A 19,010-nucleotide genomic window follows, 5' to 3' on the forward strand; every position below is an offset into this window, starting at 1 on the left:
TATTAATTACAGTCCCTTATGGTGTGGAGTCTTCGAAAAAACATGTTTTATTATTTTAGCACTAGCTTAAAGTACAGTTTTAGATTTTTAAATCGAGTTTTAGTCGTGTTTTTTAGATGCGGCTCGCGGATGAGATCTCATAGAGGTCTCGGAAGTAGCAATTTTGGTTCGGGTTTTTATGTTTTTGCCATAATTTGACCCGTTCTTTATGAAATCACTCAGAACACACCTAGTTTTACCAATTTCATCACTTATTTTCATTATTGATGGACCTACTTCCTTCGAGGCTTTTATTGTGGAGTTTTCGTCCTTTGAAAAGGACTTACCATAACCCAAATTTTCTCGTAATAAGGACACCCTAATTGATTTTTGAGAATTTATTCAATGTCCGGTCGCGACCACATCCAAAATAAAAAATTTTTCAATGTGAATGTCGTATTCAAGTGTCGCATTTTTTGGGAGCGGAAATTTGAGTTATGCCAATTAAATTTTTTTCCTCAATCTACTTTGATGAATATTGCTATTATTTTTTTTTTAATTTATGCTAAATTGAATAGAGATTTGAGGAAAATTCAAATTCACCGTTTTCTTTGGCTTGTGCCCGCAAATATTGGTGCCTAAAGTGTACAATTTAGTATGTCGTATTCAAGTGTCGGGGAGTGTACATATGAAGCTTTGCTATACCGTCTCCAACAGAATGATGTGTTTCTGAGAGTATAGTATTTGTCGTAACGATAGAGTGAGAAGTAAGGGTTGTCGCCTCTCAAAGAATTTATTATAAAAAAATGATCTACGGATTGATTCTACGGAGATTTTTCCCTAATAGCAGTTCTTTTCAATATTAAGACGAACGTTTTTATATTAATTAATTTTGAGATTTTTACTTGGCCCAAGATGGGGTTCAGTCGTGTGTAGACTTTCCTTATCAGAGTCCCGCCAGAGTCCCAAACAGATTAGCTTAAGTAGAATTGCGGGATTTATTAATTCTACTGACTTATCAGTTGTTGTTGAATATACATATATATATATATATGTTGAATAAGTCAGAGTAAATGGTGATTAAGTCAGTATGTAATTGACTTTTGAAACAACATGACCACATTGCTGAACACTTGAAGGAATGTGATTTAAGGAAAGACAGAGGACATTGTCCATTGTGAGCATCACAAATTGAAAACTACATTGTTTCGCTCTCTCTCTTTCCCAGAAATTTGTTGGATTCTGGGGTTTTCTTGGCTCGCAGTAAGATTCGAACTTATATAAAACGCTCAACATTTTTCAAATCGCTCTCATAGCTATTCTCTTAAGATAGCCCAGCAGCATAATTAACTAAATGTGTACATTTGTATGTACTTACTTTTGTAAGTAAGGAAAATTAGTCTTGTGCCAAAACGTATAATTTTGTATTGATACATATTTGTGAATACTTTAGAAGCTTTTAGATATACTGAAGTAGAATTTTTTGTATATAGATTTGTAGAGATTTGTTCCGTCCTTGTTATGTGAGTTCCTATTCCAAAATTTTCTCGGCTTCGCTATGTTTATCTTAGGCCAGAAGAAAGAAAATTATTACAAAAATCCAGAGAAAAATCCAGAGAATATTCTCAAAATTTTTTTTTTCCTCTCGGCACTGTGTCATTGTTTCATTGGAGTCATCCAAAACACATTCAAGAGTTACATTCTTTCCCTAGAATTTCAAAATATTACTAAAATATTTGTCGGACAAGAAATTTATAAAACATATTGGCAGTGCATACGAGATATGCAAATGATTGACTCTACATACATAAATAGTGAACGTGAACGTTGCAAACGTACCTGAACAGACCATTTCTAGAGATCTGTCAAGGAATATATACATAAATAGTTTCACAATGGAGTTACCTTTGCACCGGGTATGTAATATGTAAGAGAAAAAACAAAGAAAGTGCAAAAACCAGTGTAAACCAAAGCTATAAATTCGCTACATTTATATATATTGATACCTTTCCCTCTTATCAACTGCGACAGAACAGACACATTCCATTCACTTCTATCGCCAAAGCTGGCTAAATAACTACTTTTTTAATCGAGGCCAAATTCCTGATCAGTCGCGAAAGTGCATTAAAGAGGCTAACCTCTCTCATTAGGCCCGTGACAAACATTGACATTGATATTCTCTTTGCTTTTCCTCTATTTTGTTGCACGGGGGGAGTCTGGATGAACAAACATTAAATTCAACGGCGATATGCACGATTTTCATTTTTACATTACATTACATCTTTCGGTGTTAGCTTTGCGGTTTATAACAACTCATAACTACGAATAGTGTTCATTATATTATTCAAAAAACCCGAAAACATATTATTTACTTATATACCAGAGTGCGGATGATGCAATTGGCTAAGTCACGTTTTACACAAGTCTGTTTTATCACTAAAAGAAAGTACCTTATTTAATATAAATATTTATGCGTAATATACAGTAATTTTCTTAACTCTGCTTATTATATTTTTATACATACATATTTTCTTTGCTTTTTTTTATCAGGCCGGTAAATAGGGTAAAGTCTAACATAGATCACGGACTAGTAAATTACGATATTTTTTTATCGATGTTTTAAATTACAACTCTGGACTGAATATGGGCACTAATTCAGTATATACTGTATACTGTATTGTTAGCGATATGTGGAAATTATTTTTTTAAAAGCAGGGAACAAAAAGTTTTGCTGCAAATAAAACCTTTGTTCACAAAAGTATATTCCAAACTTAAAATGCAAATTGTTATTCGTAATTGATGGTAGCTTGGTGGTTATAAGTTAATGATTATAAGAGGCGAAAACACAACTGGGCAGCACTTAAACGGCGATTGAAACGAAAATGGGCAGCACTTTCTCGGAGGCGTAACGATATATAAATATATTTTTCTATCTGTTGCCCTAGGGATCACCACTCGACGCCTTTCCAGGTGTCAATCCCACCTAGGGCGGACTGGGAGATGAACGAACCAGGCCCTGCGAATGCGGTCCACTTTTACACTGATCGCAGATCAGTTAGATGTCTCTTATATGGGTCATCGGACACAGGGACATCCATTAGAATGATGCCGCCAACGATCTAGCCAGTTATTCCAGCTATCACGGGACACTGGAAGATTGGCACTCACTTCTCCAGACCGTCAATCCCGCCCAATTACCGAAGCAATCTGTCTTTTTCTGCCACTGTCCGGCCCGCTCACGGACATTTTGGGAAATTTATGCCTACCACGGATTAGGCAGAGAGCGGCAACACAAAGGACCTTTTACAGGTCCAAGTGAAACGGGGGAGACTCGCCGCCTTTCCCCAGACACCGCCACAACTTATCCCAAACTGGATAGACTTCAGTTCTGTTATATGTAGCATTTGGTCACATAAACGAAATGTGTTCATTGGGAGGTAAGAATTTATATCTAATTACAGAAATTAGTTCAATTTCATCTCTTTTCAGATGAGTACCGAGGACACGGCGTTAAAAATAGCTAAACAAATTGTTACAAAACAATTTTCCAAGTGAAACGGGGGAGACTCGCCGCCTCTCCCCAGACACCGCCACAACTTATCCCAAACTGGATAGACTTCAGTTCTGTTATATGTAGCATTTGGACACATAAACGAAATGTGTTCATTGGGAGGTAAGAATTTATATCTAATTACAGAAATTAGTTCAATTTCATCTCTTTTCAGATGACTACCGAGGACACGGCGTTCAAAATAGCAAATCAAATTGTATGCCCTCCCGTGAAATCGAGTGAGTCAGAGCGAGTTTTTATTAAAAACGAGGGGGAACGTTGTGAGTTGCTGCGGACACCGAAATTTTGAGATATACGTTTTATAGTGAGATCTAACAGGAGTGCGGATACCAAATTTGGTTTCTTTAGCCTTAATAGTCTCTGAGATTTGTGAATATCCCCAGATTTTCGTCCTTTGCGTGGGCGGAAGGGGGTGTGACGAAATTTTGAACCAAACTCGTCTCGGTCTGATATATTAGGAGTGTGGATACCAAATTTGGTTGCTCTAGCTTTGATAGTCTCTGAGATCTAGGCGCTAATGTTTTACTCTAAGCAAAGCCGGCTATGCTACGTGGATGTTAGAGAGAGACAGGGCGAGAAAAAATGAAATTGTTTTCTTGATGCTGGCTATAATAATAATACGATCCAATTCAGATTCTGCAGTCTAAAAGATATGATCCCTACGATTCTGCGTTTTTGGTTATATCGTATCCTTAAAAATGTGGATGCCACAGATTTTCGTCCTTTGTGGAGGCGGAAGTGGGCGGGGCGAAGTTTTGAAATATTTTTGTAGCAGTGACATATCACAGAAGTCTGGATCCAAAACATCGTTGCTCTAGCTCTTATAGTCTTTGAGCACTAGGCGCTGAAGGGGACGGACAGACGGACGGACAGACAGACTGACAGACAGGGCTCAATCGACTCGGCTATTGATGCTGATCAAGAATATATATACTTTATGGGGTCGGAAACGATTCCTTCTGGACGTTACACACATCCATTTTCACCACAAATCTAATATACCCCAAATAAAGCCAAGCACGAACTGATTCCCCAGGCTTCATATTGCCGACACGTGTGCGCTCCTTCGCTCTATCGCAGTGTGGCTTTGCAGTTATAGATGGTAGGGTTACGTACTGAAAAAAGCTCTTTCACCCGCGGGCTCTATTCGAGTAATACTCGTACTTGAAGCCCCCATTCCAGCCAACCCATGGGATTAGTGCGCTGTGACCTTTCCATAGAGATACATATGTAAATGTATTTGTCTATATAAACTGAGTTCAGGTTATCTCACCATCGTTGTATAATCTTTTAAATAATATTAATTTAATTCAAGTATTCAACATGGTACTTTAGTATTTTTCAAAAAGCAGCAATGAGATTGAGAAGCAGCCAGATAGCAGCTGCAGCACTGCACAAAAGAATCAGCTGCAACGTGCGATGCAGCATGTGAAACCTAAACACAATTAAAATTCTTTATTTTGGTTCACTCCACTTTGAAAATGAGTTTACTTACCGCCTCCATACCCTTTGACCCTCAGCAATGGAGGACGGAGAACGTGGCTCTTTGCAGAGGTAGAAGCGCATTCCGCGTAGGGCACGATTGAAATAACTATCCCAGTCCAGAGCCAACATGTCAAAGTTGTATATCTCCTGATCCTGTGGCGACATACTTTGCCACAGCCTATCCTTGTTTTTCGTACCGAACTTCCAACTCCGGCAGGTGAACGGCCTCAATAACAGCATGTTCTTATGTACTTTCTGGTATATTTTTAACAGGCGCGGCTTTCGGCCGATCGCACAAAGTGCCAGATCCACTACAAGGCCGGGGAGAGTATGATAGAAAAACGCAGCCAGGGGAAAGAGCCAGGAAGTGGTCATGAAATGCATGAAGGGGTACCACAGCATCTTCGTCACTGCATAATTTTCGCCAATTGACTGCGTCTTGTCCCTGAATGCGCCATAGGTCAAAAGGTTTTGCTCACTGGGTGTAAGGTGGTAGATAGGAGGTGGCGATGAAGTTCTCACAGCTGAAGCAGCTGTTTTCCAGGCACTCGCCAAAGCCATGCTGGCACAGTAGTCCACAGGAACCACACTGTTCTGTGCGTTCACATCGACCAGCGCAATGCGTATGACCCCGTGAGCGACTCCATACACTAACCCTATTGGTCCGTAAAGATTGTCAATATAACCTGACACGGGTTCGCTGGAGGTGGCAATAACTGTGATCATGGAAAGAAAATTTTTAGAAAATTCCGATGACCCCTCTTTAAGCACTTACTAATGGCTGGTCGAAAAATGCACAAGGGCAAATCGCCCGCCTCCCGAAGGATCACATCTTCGCCAAGAGCCTTGGTGTAAGTATAGGTGTTCGGAAACGATCCCAGCAGAGCAGACGTCATGTTGTCTATCAGCTGATCACCTAGCTGATCAGTCATTTCCAGCACCTTCTCAGAACTGTTCGTCAGAAGTTCAGGATAGAACTTTTCCTGGATGTGATCTATCACACAGTTGGCGAAGGCTGTCGAGACGTGAACAAATGCCTCCAGGTTGACCATTTGCTTCCCCAGCTGCACCATCAGTCGCGTGGCACGAGTATTGATGGCCAGTGCCACATGCAACGGCTCGTTGAACCGTACTGTGGCTGCTCCGTGAAGAACGATCTGCACCTCTGATGCCAGGAGCCTTCGGTCCGTATCGCTTATGCCCAGGTCCGGCTCCAGACAATCTCCAGCGATGGGGCATACTCGCTGCAGAGCGTCTGACTTGGACTTCAGTAGGAGTTCAAAAACCTTTTCGGGAAATTCTGAATGAGAACCTACTTTTATGATAAGGCTTCATAGTTAATACGCACAAGATCCTTTGACCATTCGCTGATTCGTTCCTGAATTTCCACGCCACGCTTCGGTCTGATCAATAAATATATTTGCTTTACCTCCGTGGTTCGTAAGAGTTTCTCAACCATAACTGAAAGCTCGGTAAATAAACGAACCGTTTGTCAAAATTATCTAATATGAGGTGTGCTTCATGAAAATCTCGATTTGTACCTTTTCCCAAGAATCCGGTGCCTCCTGTTATGAAAACGGTTTTGTTTCTGTAAAACCTTTGGATATCGGTTTCCATTTTGACTTTGCAGTTCCCTAATCCTCGAAGCGGAACGTACAACCAGAAGTGAAAACTTAAAATAGAAAAAGTTTCGACTCTGGGGCCCTTTTTATAGGCATTTAATACGCCTACAGTAGAAACTTGCGAATTAAAACTTTGAACTCGAATTTAATTTCTAATCGTTTGCGGGTATTATAAATTGGTGTTTGGTAGATCTTATAGTTTCCCGCAGAACAAAAGGTTCTATTTCACAGCGACTACTGTACCTGACCTTTATGTTCCAGAATACAATAGCAGTATATTTTTTTTGTTTAGCATTAACTTATGCAAACCAACTGACACCGAGAGCAACATGCTATTTGTAAATTCAGTCGGCGCCGGGTTTGGTTTTTATAAGTTGCATGGGAGAACCACCTATACATTATTCTATTTGTGTGGTATTCGACAGTTGGAAGCACACTATTTTCGTGGCAAGTCGATGGGAATTTCGAGATTAAAACAATAAGTGACCAATTGAGCTTCATTCAAAGGGAAGTATTTATTTCTTCTAACACACCATTTGGATATACTACGAGCATCAAATAGAAAAGACTAAGATCTTAAGGAGCCACCACAAAAGGAGTCCTGCCACACAGCATAATGCCACTTGAAGGCTGTAGTGCAACATCTTCAATCTGTGCAAATAGGAGATAGGAGAAGCAATGCTGATTATGGAATCACAAATCAATAGCCTTCAATATGTGGCAAATTACCGTACGAATAGCCGCAGACCCTTTTCAATAGACTCCGATGTTGGTGCTTCTTTCCCCAGATATAGCCGCATGCCCAGCAAGGCATGTCTGAAGTAATCCTTCCAATCCAGACCCTTCATTTCAAAGTAGTAGACTCGGCGCTCTTCTGCGGACATAAGCTCACGCAAGCGATCCGTATTTTTGGTTTCAAAGTGCCAGGCTCTGTGCAAAAACGGCTGTAATATGTCCATATTTTTGTGAATCTTCCGATATACTTTCACCAAGCGGGGCTTCCGCCCTGTAAGACGCAGCACCAGATCGAAGACGTGTCCCGGCAAGATGTGATAGAAGAAAGCAGCGAAATGATAGACCCACGGAGTTTTTACGCAATGAAGAAAGGGGTACCAGATCATCTTCGTGAGGGGGAATTGACTTCGAAAGCTAACACCATAATTTATAAAGTCTCTATTAGTTAGTGCGTTCTGTTCAGTGGGTGCCAGGGTGTAAACTATGGGCCTTGGCATTTTCTCGTGCCGAACCCTGTTCTTAGACGTCTGCCAAGTACTGGCCAGCGCCACGTTGGCGCAATAGTCGACAGGAACTAGGTTGGCGAACGCCTCCGTGTTTAGGCTGGCGACGCGTAAAACTCCAAGAGCGACACCGTAAATCAAGGCAATGGGTCCATAGAGGTTATCGATCCAGCCTGCGACGGGCTCCTTGTGGCTTGCCATGACTGCAATTATTGATCATGAAATTCAGTTATTCTGCACGCAAATCACTTACTAACTGCTGGACGAAAGATGGACAGCGGCAAGTCGCCCGCTTCACGAAGAATCACGTCCTCTGCCAGGGCCTTGGTGTATGTGTAGGTGTTAGGGTACGATCCGAGCAGAGCTGGGGTCATGTTGTTCATTAACTCCTCACTCAGCTGGTCACACATTTCCAGTACCTTCTCCGAGCTGCAAGTCAAGTGCTCGGGATACAACTTCTCCTCTATGTGCTCGATCACGCAGTTGGAGAACGCTGTGGAGATGTGCAAGAAGGCCTCCAGGTGTCTCATCTGCTTGGCCAGCTGCACCATCAGTCGCGTGGCGCGAGTATTGATGGCCAGTGCCACATGCAACGGTTCGTTGAACCGGACTGTGGCTGCTCCGTGAAGAACGATCTGCACCTCTGATGCCAGGAGCCTTCGGTCCGTGTCGCTTATGTCCAGGTCCGGATAAAGGCAGTCTCCGGGAATGGGCATCAAGCGCTCAAAGGCTTCCGGCCTTGATTTGAGTAGCACTTCAAACAGCTAATATGTGCATGAACCAGTTAATTCGAAACATATTTTAGTCCTAGATTTAAAGACCTACCGGCTCCGTCTGCCAGGACTGAATACGCTCCTGAATGTTTTTACCACGTTTGGATCTAATCATTATGTATATTCGTTTCACGTCAGTGCTACGCAGGAGCTTCTCGATTATCACTAGAAGAGTCCTCTGCATTATATTTAAACCTGTTTTTCCAATGGAGCATGTGCAAATTCAATACCTTTTCCCAAAAACCCGGTGGCACCGGTTAAAAAAACTACTTTTTCCTTATAAAATCCTTTAATACCAGACTCCATTTTGGTATTAAATTGTATAAAAAATCAATTTTTATAAACTCGAATCTAAGAAACTCGTATCGTATTCAACGGCTAAATGTACTAAGAGAATTAATTGGATTTCGCGTCACTTTTTATGCGATTTCGTGAAAGCGAAACTCATGCATTAAATCGTGATGTCACTGGGGTCGTCTCACCAGACCGGGTCTAATTTATACAAGCCCAAATAAATCCTAATACCTAATGAATGTAATGAATGTAATGAATGCAATCCATGCAATCAATCCAATGTACACTTATCGATTGTGTTGGAATTTACAATTTACTCACTCGATATCTGAATAGGTTCCACAGCACATTGGATTTCGACGATGAACGTATTCGATTTCTCACAGTTTTCGACAGTTGGAACGATTCAAAAACAAATACAAACAATATATAAACCTAAATAAAAGACGGTATATTCAACCTTGAGTGTTTTCTGACGTATTATATTCCCTTTTTTTTTTTAAAAGACTTTTCCAAGTTTAACAAACTTCGGAGACTTTGAGACTTTTAACTCTTTATTAATTCAGATTTCTAGTTAATGAGAAGCCTGGAAAGCGACCACAGAATTGCTCCAGCACCGCACGCCAGAGAAGCCTTCAAAACGTTATGCAAGATCTTAAGACTGTGGGGATATGAAAATTAAAAAAAAAAAACATTGATATCAAGAAGATACGTTTTAGACAATAAACCTTCGGGAGAAAAAAGTCTTACCGCCTTAACAGCTTCAGACTCTGCGCTATGGACTCGGGAGTGTGGGGATCCTTGGCCAAATACAGTCGTACGCCAAGCAAGGCCTTGTTGAAATAGTCAGTCCAATCCAAACTCGCCATGTCGAATTGATAGATGATGCGATCTTTAGCCGACATGAGTTCTCGCAGTCGGTTCGTGTTCTTCGTATCGAAGATAAAGGTTCTCCTTGTAAACGGCCCCAATAACGCAATATTTTTGTGAATCTTCTGGTAAAGGTCCACCATCCGAGGCTTCCGTCCCATAAGACGAAGTATCAGATCCATGAAATAGCCAGGCAAGATATGATAGAAAAAGGCACCCATGGCGAAGAGCCATGGATTCGAGACGCAATTAATGAACGGGTACCACACCATCTTGGAGAGTGGGAAAATGTCGCGACAAGCAAACGATAAGTCGATAAATCTCCCAAAGGTAATCACGTTGTTATCGCTGGGTGCCAGCGTGTATATGGTCGGTTTTCCTTCCACTGTGCCGCTCTGTGCATTCTGATCCGCTTTCCATGCGCAGGCCAATGCAGCGTTGGCGCTATAATCAGCTGGCACCAGGCCGATATGCGCCTTAGTGTTGACGCACATTATGCGCAGAACTCCCCGAGCACCGCCGAAGATTAGGGCAATGGGCCCGTACAGATTGTCAGTCCAACCAACGACGGGCTCCTTGTAGGTGGGCACGACTGTGGAGAGTCATGTTACACAATGTTTCAGTTCCATCCAAGGCCTTGCATCATCTAAGGAAAAACTTACTAATGGCCGGCCGAAAAATGCACACGGGCAGGTCGCCCGCTTCCCGCAGGATCAAGTCTTCCCCCAGAGCCTTTGTGTATGTGTAGGTGTTGGGATACGATCCGAGCAGAGCTGGGGTCATACTGTCGATCAGTTGATCACTTAGCTGTTCGCGAATGTCCAGCACCTTGTCGGAACTGCAGCTCAAGTGCTCAGGGTAGAACTTCTCCTCGACGTGCGTCACCACACAGTTCGAGTAGGCTGTGGATATATGGACATAGGCCTGCAGGTGCACCATCTGCTTGGCCAGCTGCACCATTAGTCGCGTGGCACGGGTATTGATATCCAGGGCCAAGTGCAACGCCTCATCGAATCGAACTGTGGCTGCTCCGTGAATGACGATCTGCACCTCAGATGCCAGCAGCCTGCGGTCCGCCGCATTTATGCCCAGGTCTGGTGCCAGACAATCTCCAGCGATCGGTACAACGCACTGCATGGCTCCGGGCTTGGACTTTAAGAGCTCTTCGAACACCTTGATGGGGTCTGGGGTATGAGCTCAAGATTCATTGACATTGGTGGGCCCACCATTACTCACCACATCTTTCTGCCATTTGACAATGCGTTCCCGAATACTCTCACCTCGCTTGGGTCTCATCATGGAATAAATGCGCTTCACCTCCGTTGACCGCAAAATTTTCTCAATGATAACTGAAAGGCAAAAGAAATTCACAAAAAAACTGCACTTTGGGGTCGGCCGTTTGGACTTTTTCTTATTAATATTTTCCATTTATCATTTTCCATAGTAGAGAATATTTTATAGAGAGTTTGTAAGCTGTTCCACATACTTTTTCCCAAATAACCTGTTCCACCAGTTAGGAAAATGGTTTTGCCTTTATAAAATCCCTGGATATCGGAATCCATTTTGATGTGAGACTTTGATTGATTGCCGCCGAGTAGAAGTGTGGCTTGACTGAAGAGTAATTCCAGTTTAGTGCCGCTATTTATATGGACTAAATAATTTCCACCCAACAAAGGTCAGTCTGCAAAGTCAGCGCTCAATTCAATGCGGAATTCAAATCAGTTCGTGCACACGTATATTGTATATTATAAAGCCATAACAAGAAAGGAATCGTTCAACTATTGCAACTGTTTTGGGCATGGGCAAAGAAAGCACTTCCCCCTTTTAATTTATTCAAAAACACCAAAATAACTCTAATTCGAGCATATAATATGTACATATTGTACTATATACCATATCACACAACGACCCTGATCAGCGACCATACAATGAAAGCAGCAATGCACCCGAGGATGACCTGTAGGAGGTGGTGCCACATCTTCAGCCTATAAGTGCAGAACCGAGTGCCACAGATTCAAAAAGAAATTCCAGTGATTTGCATTGAAATTACCTCTTTATCACTCGTAGGCCGTGTGCTATTGACTCTGAAGTCGGTGGATCCTGGCCCAAGTATAGTCTCATGCCCAGCAGGGCCTTTTCGAAATATTCCTTCCAACTTATGCTGGCCATGTCGAAGTCGTAGAGTCTGCGATCTTGCTCTGACATAAGCTCTCTCATCTTATTGGTGTTGTGCATGTCGAAGTACCAGCTTTTGCTCGAAAATGGTCCCAATATGCCCAGGGTTTTGTGAATCTTCTGGTAAACTTTAACCAACCGCGGCTTCCGGCCGCTCAGATAGAGCGCCAGATCGAAGATATAGGCGGGCAGGGTGTGATAGAAGAACGCTGCAATGGGAAAGAGCCACATAGTGGTGATGCAATGGAAAAACGGATACCAGACCATTTTGGTAAGGGGACACTGCATGCGACCATCTAGCGCATAGTCTTTGAATTCTCCATGCGTCAGGGAGTTGTCCTCGGTGGGTGCCAGTTGATAAATGATCGGATCGCTCTGTCGCTCATCAGTCTGTGCGGTTTTCCATGCGCAGGCAAGAGCTAGGTTGGCGCAGTAGTCGACCGGTACCAAGCTGGCCTGGGCCTTCACATCGATGGTGGCTATACGCAGGACTCCACGAGCCACGCCGAAAAGTATGGCAATGGGTCCGTATAGGTTATCAATCCATCCGGAGATGGGCTCCTTGTGGCTGGCAATGACTGCAATTATGAAGAACCATTGGTAAAGGAGCCCATCACACAGCACATTTCCATTTCCCAATCACTTACTAACAGCAGGTCTGAAGATACAAATGGGTAAGTCGCTCCCCTCCCTTAAAATCACGTCCTCTGCCAGGGCCTTGGTGTATGTGTAGCTGTTGGGGTGGGAGCCGAGAAGAGTAGGCGTCATGTTGTCAATAAGTTCGTCACTCAGGAGCTCACTCACACCCAGGACCTTATCCGAGCTGCATGTCAAGTGCTCTGGATAGAACTTCTCCTTGACGTGATAGATAATGCAGTTGGAGAAGGCCGTGGAGACGTGAACAAATGCCTCCAGGTTGACCATTTGCTTCCCCAACTGCACCATCAGTCGCGTGGCGCGAGTGTTGATGGCCAGTGCCACATGCAACGGCTCGTTGAACCGTACTGTGGCTGCTCCGTGAAGAACGATCTGCACCTCTGATGCCAGGAGCCTTCGGTCCGTATCGCTTATGCCCAGGTCCGGCTCCAGGCAATCTCCAGCGATGGGGCATACTCGCTGCAGAGCGTCTGACTTGGACTTCAGTAGGAGTTCAAAAACCTTTTCGGGAAATCCTGAATGAGAACCTGCTTTCATGGTAAGACTTTATGGCTGTTACGCACAGAATCCTTTGACCATTCGCTGATTCGCTCCTGAATTTCCACGCCACGCTTCGGTCTGATCAATAAATATATTCGCTTCACTTCCGTAGTTCGTAATAGCTTCTCAACGATAACTGAAATGCATTTAATTTAGATTTAACCTTCAATTAACTGCCAGTCGGAATGGAATGGGGAATACCTTTTCCCAAGAATCCGGTGCCACCTGTTAGAAAAACGGTTTTGTTTTCAAAATATTTCTGAATGGCACTTTCCATCTCGTGTTCCCCTAATTATCCGCTCAAAATGTGCTTGGCTGGGAGATAGTAAATGTCATGAAAGAACCCGTGCAGTGCAATATATGCAAACACAAAAATCATGGGCCGCGAGTCGCGAAGAAAAGCTTAAATGTAAGTGCACCTTTGTTTTGCAGCCGTTATATATAGCTTTCTTTATATATCTATGCATGCATATATTATACACGGTCGATGTACGCCGGTGCCAGGGCTGGGGACTATGACGCATTTGGCTCGCATTCTTGGCTCTTCTTGGTGTTATACGGTGGTGCTATGGATAAGAAAATAAACAATAACCATTCCATAAAAATAGAAATCGGTCTCTACTTGGGCGTGTATCCCTGATGCATAGGTATATTTACTCGTACATTACCTTCACGGGGGTACATATTTATATGGCTGATTTGGTACCCAAATGCATTTTAAAGAATGTCAAAAGTCATCAATAAATTTGTACAATTCACACAGAAAAACCGCCGAGTGCTAAAATTTATTGCTGGCTGACGAATTGCCTTCAAGTATGTTCGAGTTATTGCGCGGCGGCGTCTACTGTATTAATGATAGAGTATTTATTAACTAATTTCAGCACTTTTTTTTCTACATATCTACATATTTATGTCTGTCTGGCGGTCAGTCTCTGTTTGTCGCGATTGACGCATAGTTCTCAGAACTATAAGAGCTAGAGCCAAATTTTGCGTTCAGATTACTATAATATGACACCGAGCTCAGTGTAGTTCCAATTGTTTCTCAGCCCGTACCAATGCCGAATCCATCATATTTTAAAAAACAAGAAACTCGCAAGCATATCTAGCATTATTGGATCGGATCATTATTAAATAAGTCTGACCTCTCTGGCGTTGTTTTGAAGAGTGAAAGAGTTTTAGCGGACGGTGCGGTATGGAAACAGGTAGCAAATATTCTAAAATTCGAATCAAATAGGTCATTAGGTGGAAGAAGAATAAACAAAGTGCAAGAATTTGCAATTCATACATAGTACATTGTATACTGACTGAGTAATGGGTATCAGAACGTACCGACACGTTTTTCTTAATTTCTTAAGGAAATTTACGAAAAAGGGGCATTTTTTTAAAATCAAATAAAATGTATCATTTTTCGAGAACTTTTCGTTTTAATGGGATTCTTATGGATGTTGAAACTATATATCACGAAATGTTTCTGGGGAATAGGAATTCCATCAGACAGATGCTTTCACCGGCCAATAACAGAGTTAGTACCATATCCATAGTGCAGACGGGACACTCCCAAAAGCCTAAATCAGTTCTTTTTTTCCTCTACACCTACATATGAGCAATCAAATTGTCGGAGTTTGAATTTAAAAATTCCGCCAAAGTGATGCCGTATCAACGAAAAATGGTTCGTCAAAATCTAATGTAATGGTTCAACAGGTTGCAAGCGGACTATTGCTATTTTTAAACGGTTGAGACAAATGATAAAAAATATAATGATAACAGTTTCTAATTTTTCCCGTCAATGTGGTCAATGGTTATTTTCAGAGCAACTTCAATCCAGAAATCTTTCTAGCCCGATTCCGGTGAACAGTGTTCCGCACTTCTCGGTACTCAAATTTGAATAGATTTTTAACTTTTAACTAATTATACTTTCATCCTTTTTTCCCCACCTTTCGATTCGGTGGGACTGGGACAACTTTTAAAAAGTCCGCCAAGTGATGCCCTACCGACGGAAAATGGTAGCCAAGATCCGGCAGTTCATACAACGAACTTGTCGGAAACGTCGGTATGTTTTCAAAATAAAACTGTTTATTTTGGTATATTTTAAGGGTCAGACGGCCACACTGCAGCTCATACATGGAACGAAGACATGAGTCGGGAGATCACAATTTGGAATGGGCTATAGAAAGAGGGTTTGGACAACAGGTAAAAAAGGCAATGAAAATTGGTTCCTACGAACCCCACATGTGTGTTTTGAGGACAATCTTCAAGGTATATTTTACATGGCATGCGTTTCATTTCCTGAACCGTCTTGCCCTGTTTTTCTACCATGCTCTGAAAAAATGTCGTTGATATGTATCAAACTTGTAGTTGCCGTGTAGTTGCCATGTAATAAATTGAGTAAACGTCAAAAGTTGTAAAAATTTCATTAATCTATTTTTTAAAAGGTATATTTAAGAAGACAGGGTATAGAAATTCCATACGCAGGCTTTTTTAATTTTCGCTCACAAACCGTACTTACGTGTATCATTTATTCCAATAGATTGCATTTATATCTTTTTTGCTTATTAAATTTTTTGTTTAAACCTTGTTTTCTACACTATACAATAAAAGAAAGTACTTAAAAGTAGTCAATCAGTAGAAAATTGATTCATTAATCGGATAAAATTATGTGGGCATGGCTAAATGTTCTATATAGCTGGGAATATTCGACGGAAGATCAAAAACGAGGAATATGTATAGTAGAACTTGATAAATAACGATAACTTGATAACGATAAATCAGCTGTCACAAAGTTGTATAATTTGTTTCCTCGGAAATGGCATGCCGTAAATTGTTTCGCGTTCTTCAAAATAATCATCCAGCTCTAAAACGGAGCATTGCCATGTCGCGCTCACTACGCTCCACCGAGGAAGCCGTGGAGAAGCTGAAGGAAAGCAATCCCTACTATTGGAAGTATGCGGAAAAGATTGCCAAGATTCAGCAGACGTCTGCCGAGGAGTTCCTGGATCGTGTTGAGCGCGTCGTGAATCCAATTAAGGATGGCCAAATCCAGGCCAGGTAAGAAACGACCATGGCTGGAAGCAGTTGCAATAAATAACACTATTTGCAGGACTTATTCCGAGCTGTTGAACCCCAAAGAGGAGCTGGCCAAGCAAGAAGCGGCTGAGCTGCCACACAAGAAACTGTCGGACATCATGAAGCTCGAACTGCTGGCCGACAAAAGCGCAGAGGAGTTATCGCAGATCTGGATCGAGTACCACAAGACCAAGGATGTGCTGGCAGCCACCCTAACCAAGGCTCAGTACGAAACCTTGATGGGCCGCGCCAAGGAGCATCCAATTTTCCTGCTGCCATTGCCGCGCAGCGAGGGATTCGAGTTTTTCTTGCTGCAGTTTGCAGCCAACACGGTTCACTTCACTCCACTGCTGGCCTACCAGGTGCATCACGAGAATGCCCCCGAGTGCCTAACAGTGGTTCATTACACTGAGGTGCAGGACAAGGGCGTGGTGCTGATGCGCGGTGAATACGACACTAAGGTACTGACCGCTCAAGAGGCCCAGTGCCTGGCGAACGAGCTGCAGATGTTCTACTATAAGACAGACGAGAGCAAGATGAAGCTCCTGGAGACCTTTACCAAGCGTCCCGATGAGTTCAAGCACACGGATCTCATCAAGGAGGTAGAAAACATTCAGCTGGCATAGACACTGACAAATTCGTCAAAATAAAAATACGATAAATAAACGGTAGCTGCACGTCTATCCCTCTGTAAATTTACGGCGTATTTCGGCTTGGACTAGGAAGCAGTATGCATCAGCATCTGTCCGAGTTTGACGTCGTTATGGAGCAGATTGGTAAATGTCAATTCATTTTCATCTCGGAACAACTAAGAGCCCCCGGCACACAGGCTTCGGCAAAGTTCATCTGTTTGCCACTGTGACTCTGGGACTGCTCCAGATGATGGCCATTCTGGAGACAATGGGCATGGGAATTATTGGACCGGCGGCGGTCTGCGATCTGCGGATGAGTCTCATGCAACTTACTTCGATTTTGGCGGCCGGTTTTATGGGTATAATTTGCTCCTCGTACTTCTGGGGCTACATTACCGATAAAATGGGTCGCCGTTGGATCCTCTTGCGCACCATTTCGGTGAGCAATATTTGTTCGGTCATTTCCATGTTCATGGTTAGCTTCTCTGGCTTCTATGTAATGCGCTTCATGACGGGAATATTGTAAGTGGTTTTTGTTCTGCAGCATGCACCTTTCATCTAATATTTTCAACGCAATCAGCGTGGCCGGGCCTAGCTTTGTGGCAGTCACCTATCTTAGCGAGTTCTGCAACAAGCAGATCATGTCGCGCGCCGTAACCCACTTGTACATGTTCACGGGTTTCGCCATGTTGTACAGCCCTGCGTGGGGGACATTATTTCAGGCACAGACCTATATGGACTTCGAGTTGGTGATATCGGGGAGGCTAACTGTTCGGCCCTGGCGTATACTTGGCTGCATGTTCACATTGCCCGGATTGATTGCGTTCTTCCTGTTGCTTCGCATGCCAGAGAGTCCCAAGTTTCTGTTCATGATTGGTGAGACCCAGAAGGGCATGGATGTGATGGACTGGGTGTGCAGAAAGAACACCGGCCGGTCCCTCAACCCCGAACAAGTCGCGAATATGCTCAAGTTTCAGAAAAAAGTGGAGGTAAAGCGCCAGCAGAATGCCAACAATATCCTATTAACGATGCTCAATGATGCCATGCCACTGTTCCGGAAGCCCTACGTCTGGTATTTCGTGAGCGGCTGTGCGGTTATGTTTGTGATGGGCTTGCTGTGAGTGGAGTGTAGTCAATGCCAAGACTGAGACTCCAGATATACATCCTTTCTGTTACAGGGCCAACGGATTGGGGATCTGGTATACTTCAATGCGGAATCGAGCAAATATGCGCATAGGACCCAAGGAACATATGACACTTTGTAGCCTTCTATTCGACAATATCCCTAGCCTAATGAAGGAATCCGAAGAGGACTTAAATATCGTTAGAACTATGCTCTCCATTATGCTCATCGTTTATCGAATCCCATCCTTAGGTCTGCAACGATGACCTGCATAGCTTCAACGATTCTCTCATTCTGGGTGCTACCTACATTATTCTATACAACGTATGCTGGCTGTTGCTCTTCTATGTGCCCCGAAAGGCCCTGTTGGTCACCTCTCTCGTCATTGCCTCCACCTGCGGATTTGCCATAATATTCGTATCCAACCATTTCATTCAGCTCTTTTCCTTGATATTCCTAGTTTCATTCCCGGGCTTGATAATTTCACTGATGGGCGGTGCCCTACTGGAGTTTGTGCCCACCTACATACGCGCCAAGGCTCTGTGCATCAGTCTTATGTGGTGCCGTTGGGGCGCTGCCGTGGGAGCGACCATTGTCGGATCGTCTATTGAGAAGCACTGCGAGATAACTCTATTGGCAATGGCAATTCTGCCTCTGTGTAAGAGCCAGATTCGAATCCTGCGTCCACGAACTAATTATGTTTTACTTTTTGCAGTTGCCGCAAGCCTTGAATCATTTTTACCATTGTAAGCGATGTGCAACATCATACGACAAGATGTATCAAAATAGAAAATAGATTATACACTTATGAAAGGCCCGAAAAGTAGGCAACGGAATGTGAACGGCTTTATTCCGATAAATTCGAGAACAATTGTTTCCCCTTCCTTCTTGATTGTTGGGCCTTGACCATTTCTTCATGGTGTTAATACTTGAATTTATTGAAAAACTTTGTAGATCCATAGAGATTACAGATTGTGAAAACCAAATG

At 42.9% G+C, this 19,010-nt stretch overlaps 6 protein-coding genes and 1 long non-coding RNA gene across 8 annotated transcripts; 3 read left to right on the forward strand and 4 right to left on the reverse strand.

The window, feature by feature from the left end:
* The first annotated feature begins 1,161 nt into the window (after positions 1–1,161).
* LOC113567352 lies at positions 1,162–3,841 on the forward strand. Its single transcript, XR_003409422.1, has 4 exons — positions 1,162–1,242; positions 2,925–3,416; positions 3,469–3,652; positions 3,705–3,841. It is a non-coding gene; the product is annotated as an uncharacterized LOC113567352 (long non-coding RNA).
* A 664-nt stretch (positions 3,842–4,505) lies between these two features.
* Positions 4,506–7,095, reverse strand: LOC6598626 (fatty acyl-CoA reductase wat). Its single transcript, XM_002023802.2, has 5 exons — positions 6,577–7,095; positions 6,384–6,496; positions 5,811–6,321; positions 5,046–5,751; positions 4,506–4,985 (listed from the first exon to the last, which is right to left on the reverse strand). Exons 1-5 carry the CDS (start codon positions 6,650–6,652, stop codon positions 4,892–4,894), a joined length of 1,500 nt encoding a protein of 499 aa, XP_002023838.1. The 5' UTR covers positions 6,653–7,095; the 3' UTR covers positions 4,506–4,891.
* Positions 7,096–7,147: 52 nt separating this feature from the next.
* Positions 7,148–9,418, reverse strand: LOC6598627 (fatty acyl-CoA reductase wat). Its single transcript, XM_002023803.2, has 5 exons — positions 8,899–9,418; positions 8,721–8,833; positions 8,149–8,659; positions 7,387–8,098; positions 7,148–7,308 (listed from the first exon to the last, which is right to left on the reverse strand). The coding sequence occupies exons 1-5, from the start codon at positions 8,972–8,974 to the stop codon at positions 7,212–7,214; spliced, it is 1,509 nt and encodes a 502-aa protein (XP_002023839.1). The 5' UTR covers positions 8,975–9,418; the 3' UTR covers positions 7,148–7,211.
* Positions 9,419–9,498: 80 nt separating this feature from the next.
* On the reverse strand, positions 9,499–11,409 carry LOC6598628 (fatty acyl-CoA reductase wat). The gene is made up of 5 exons (XM_002023804.2): positions 11,319–11,409; positions 11,069–11,181; positions 10,495–11,005; positions 9,713–10,424; positions 9,499–9,623 (listed from the first exon to the last, which is right to left on the reverse strand). The coding sequence occupies exons 1-5, from the start codon at positions 11,392–11,394 to the stop codon at positions 9,533–9,535; spliced, it is 1,503 nt and encodes a 500-aa protein (XP_002023840.1). The 5' UTR covers positions 11,395–11,409; the 3' UTR covers positions 9,499–9,532.
* Positions 11,410–11,613: 204 nt separating this feature from the next.
* LOC6598629 (fatty acyl-CoA reductase wat) lies at positions 11,614–14,104 on the reverse strand. The gene is made up of 5 exons (XM_002023805.2): positions 13,406–14,104; positions 13,228–13,340; positions 12,655–13,165; positions 11,883–12,585; positions 11,614–11,817 (listed from the first exon to the last, which is right to left on the reverse strand). Exons 1-5 carry the CDS (start codon positions 13,479–13,481, stop codon positions 11,730–11,732), a joined length of 1,491 nt encoding a protein of 496 aa, XP_002023841.1. The 5' UTR covers positions 13,482–14,104; the 3' UTR covers positions 11,614–11,729.
* A 1,894-nt stretch (positions 14,105–15,998) lies between these two features.
* Positions 15,999–16,950, forward strand: LOC6598630 (ATP synthase mitochondrial F1 complex assembly factor 1). Its single transcript, XM_002023806.2, has 2 exons — positions 15,999–16,249; positions 16,302–16,950. Exons 1-2 carry the CDS (start codon positions 16,008–16,010, stop codon positions 16,891–16,893), a joined length of 834 nt encoding a protein of 277 aa, XP_002023842.1. The 5' UTR covers positions 15,999–16,007; the 3' UTR covers positions 16,894–16,950.
* Positions 16,951–16,961: 11 nt separating this feature from the next.
* Positions 16,962–18,998, forward strand: LOC6598631 (synaptic vesicle glycoprotein 2C). 2 transcript variants are annotated; one of them, XM_002023807.2, is made up of 6 exons: positions 16,962–17,043; positions 17,097–17,421; positions 17,480–18,016; positions 18,078–18,222; positions 18,275–18,680; positions 18,738–18,998. In XM_002023807.2, exons 1-6 carry the CDS (start codon positions 16,998–17,000, stop codon positions 18,770–18,772), a joined length of 1,494 nt encoding a protein of 497 aa, XP_002023843.1. In that variant the 5' UTR covers positions 16,962–16,997; the 3' UTR covers positions 18,773–18,998. The 2 variants fall into 2 exon arrangements, with proteins under 2 accessions (XP_002023843.1, XP_026843616.1); XM_026987815.1 differs by having other exon boundaries at positions 17,109–17,421.
* The last annotated feature ends 12 nt before the right edge of the window (positions 18,999–19,010 follow it).

Source organism: Drosophila persimilis, unplaced genomic scaffold (genome assembly GCF_003286085.1).
Source record: "Drosophila persimilis strain 14011-0111.01,24,50 unplaced genomic scaffold, DperRS2 tig00000000-arrow-pilon, whole genome shotgun sequence".
NCBI classification, from domain to species: domain Eukaryota; kingdom Metazoa; phylum Arthropoda; class Insecta; order Diptera; family Drosophilidae; genus Drosophila; species Drosophila persimilis.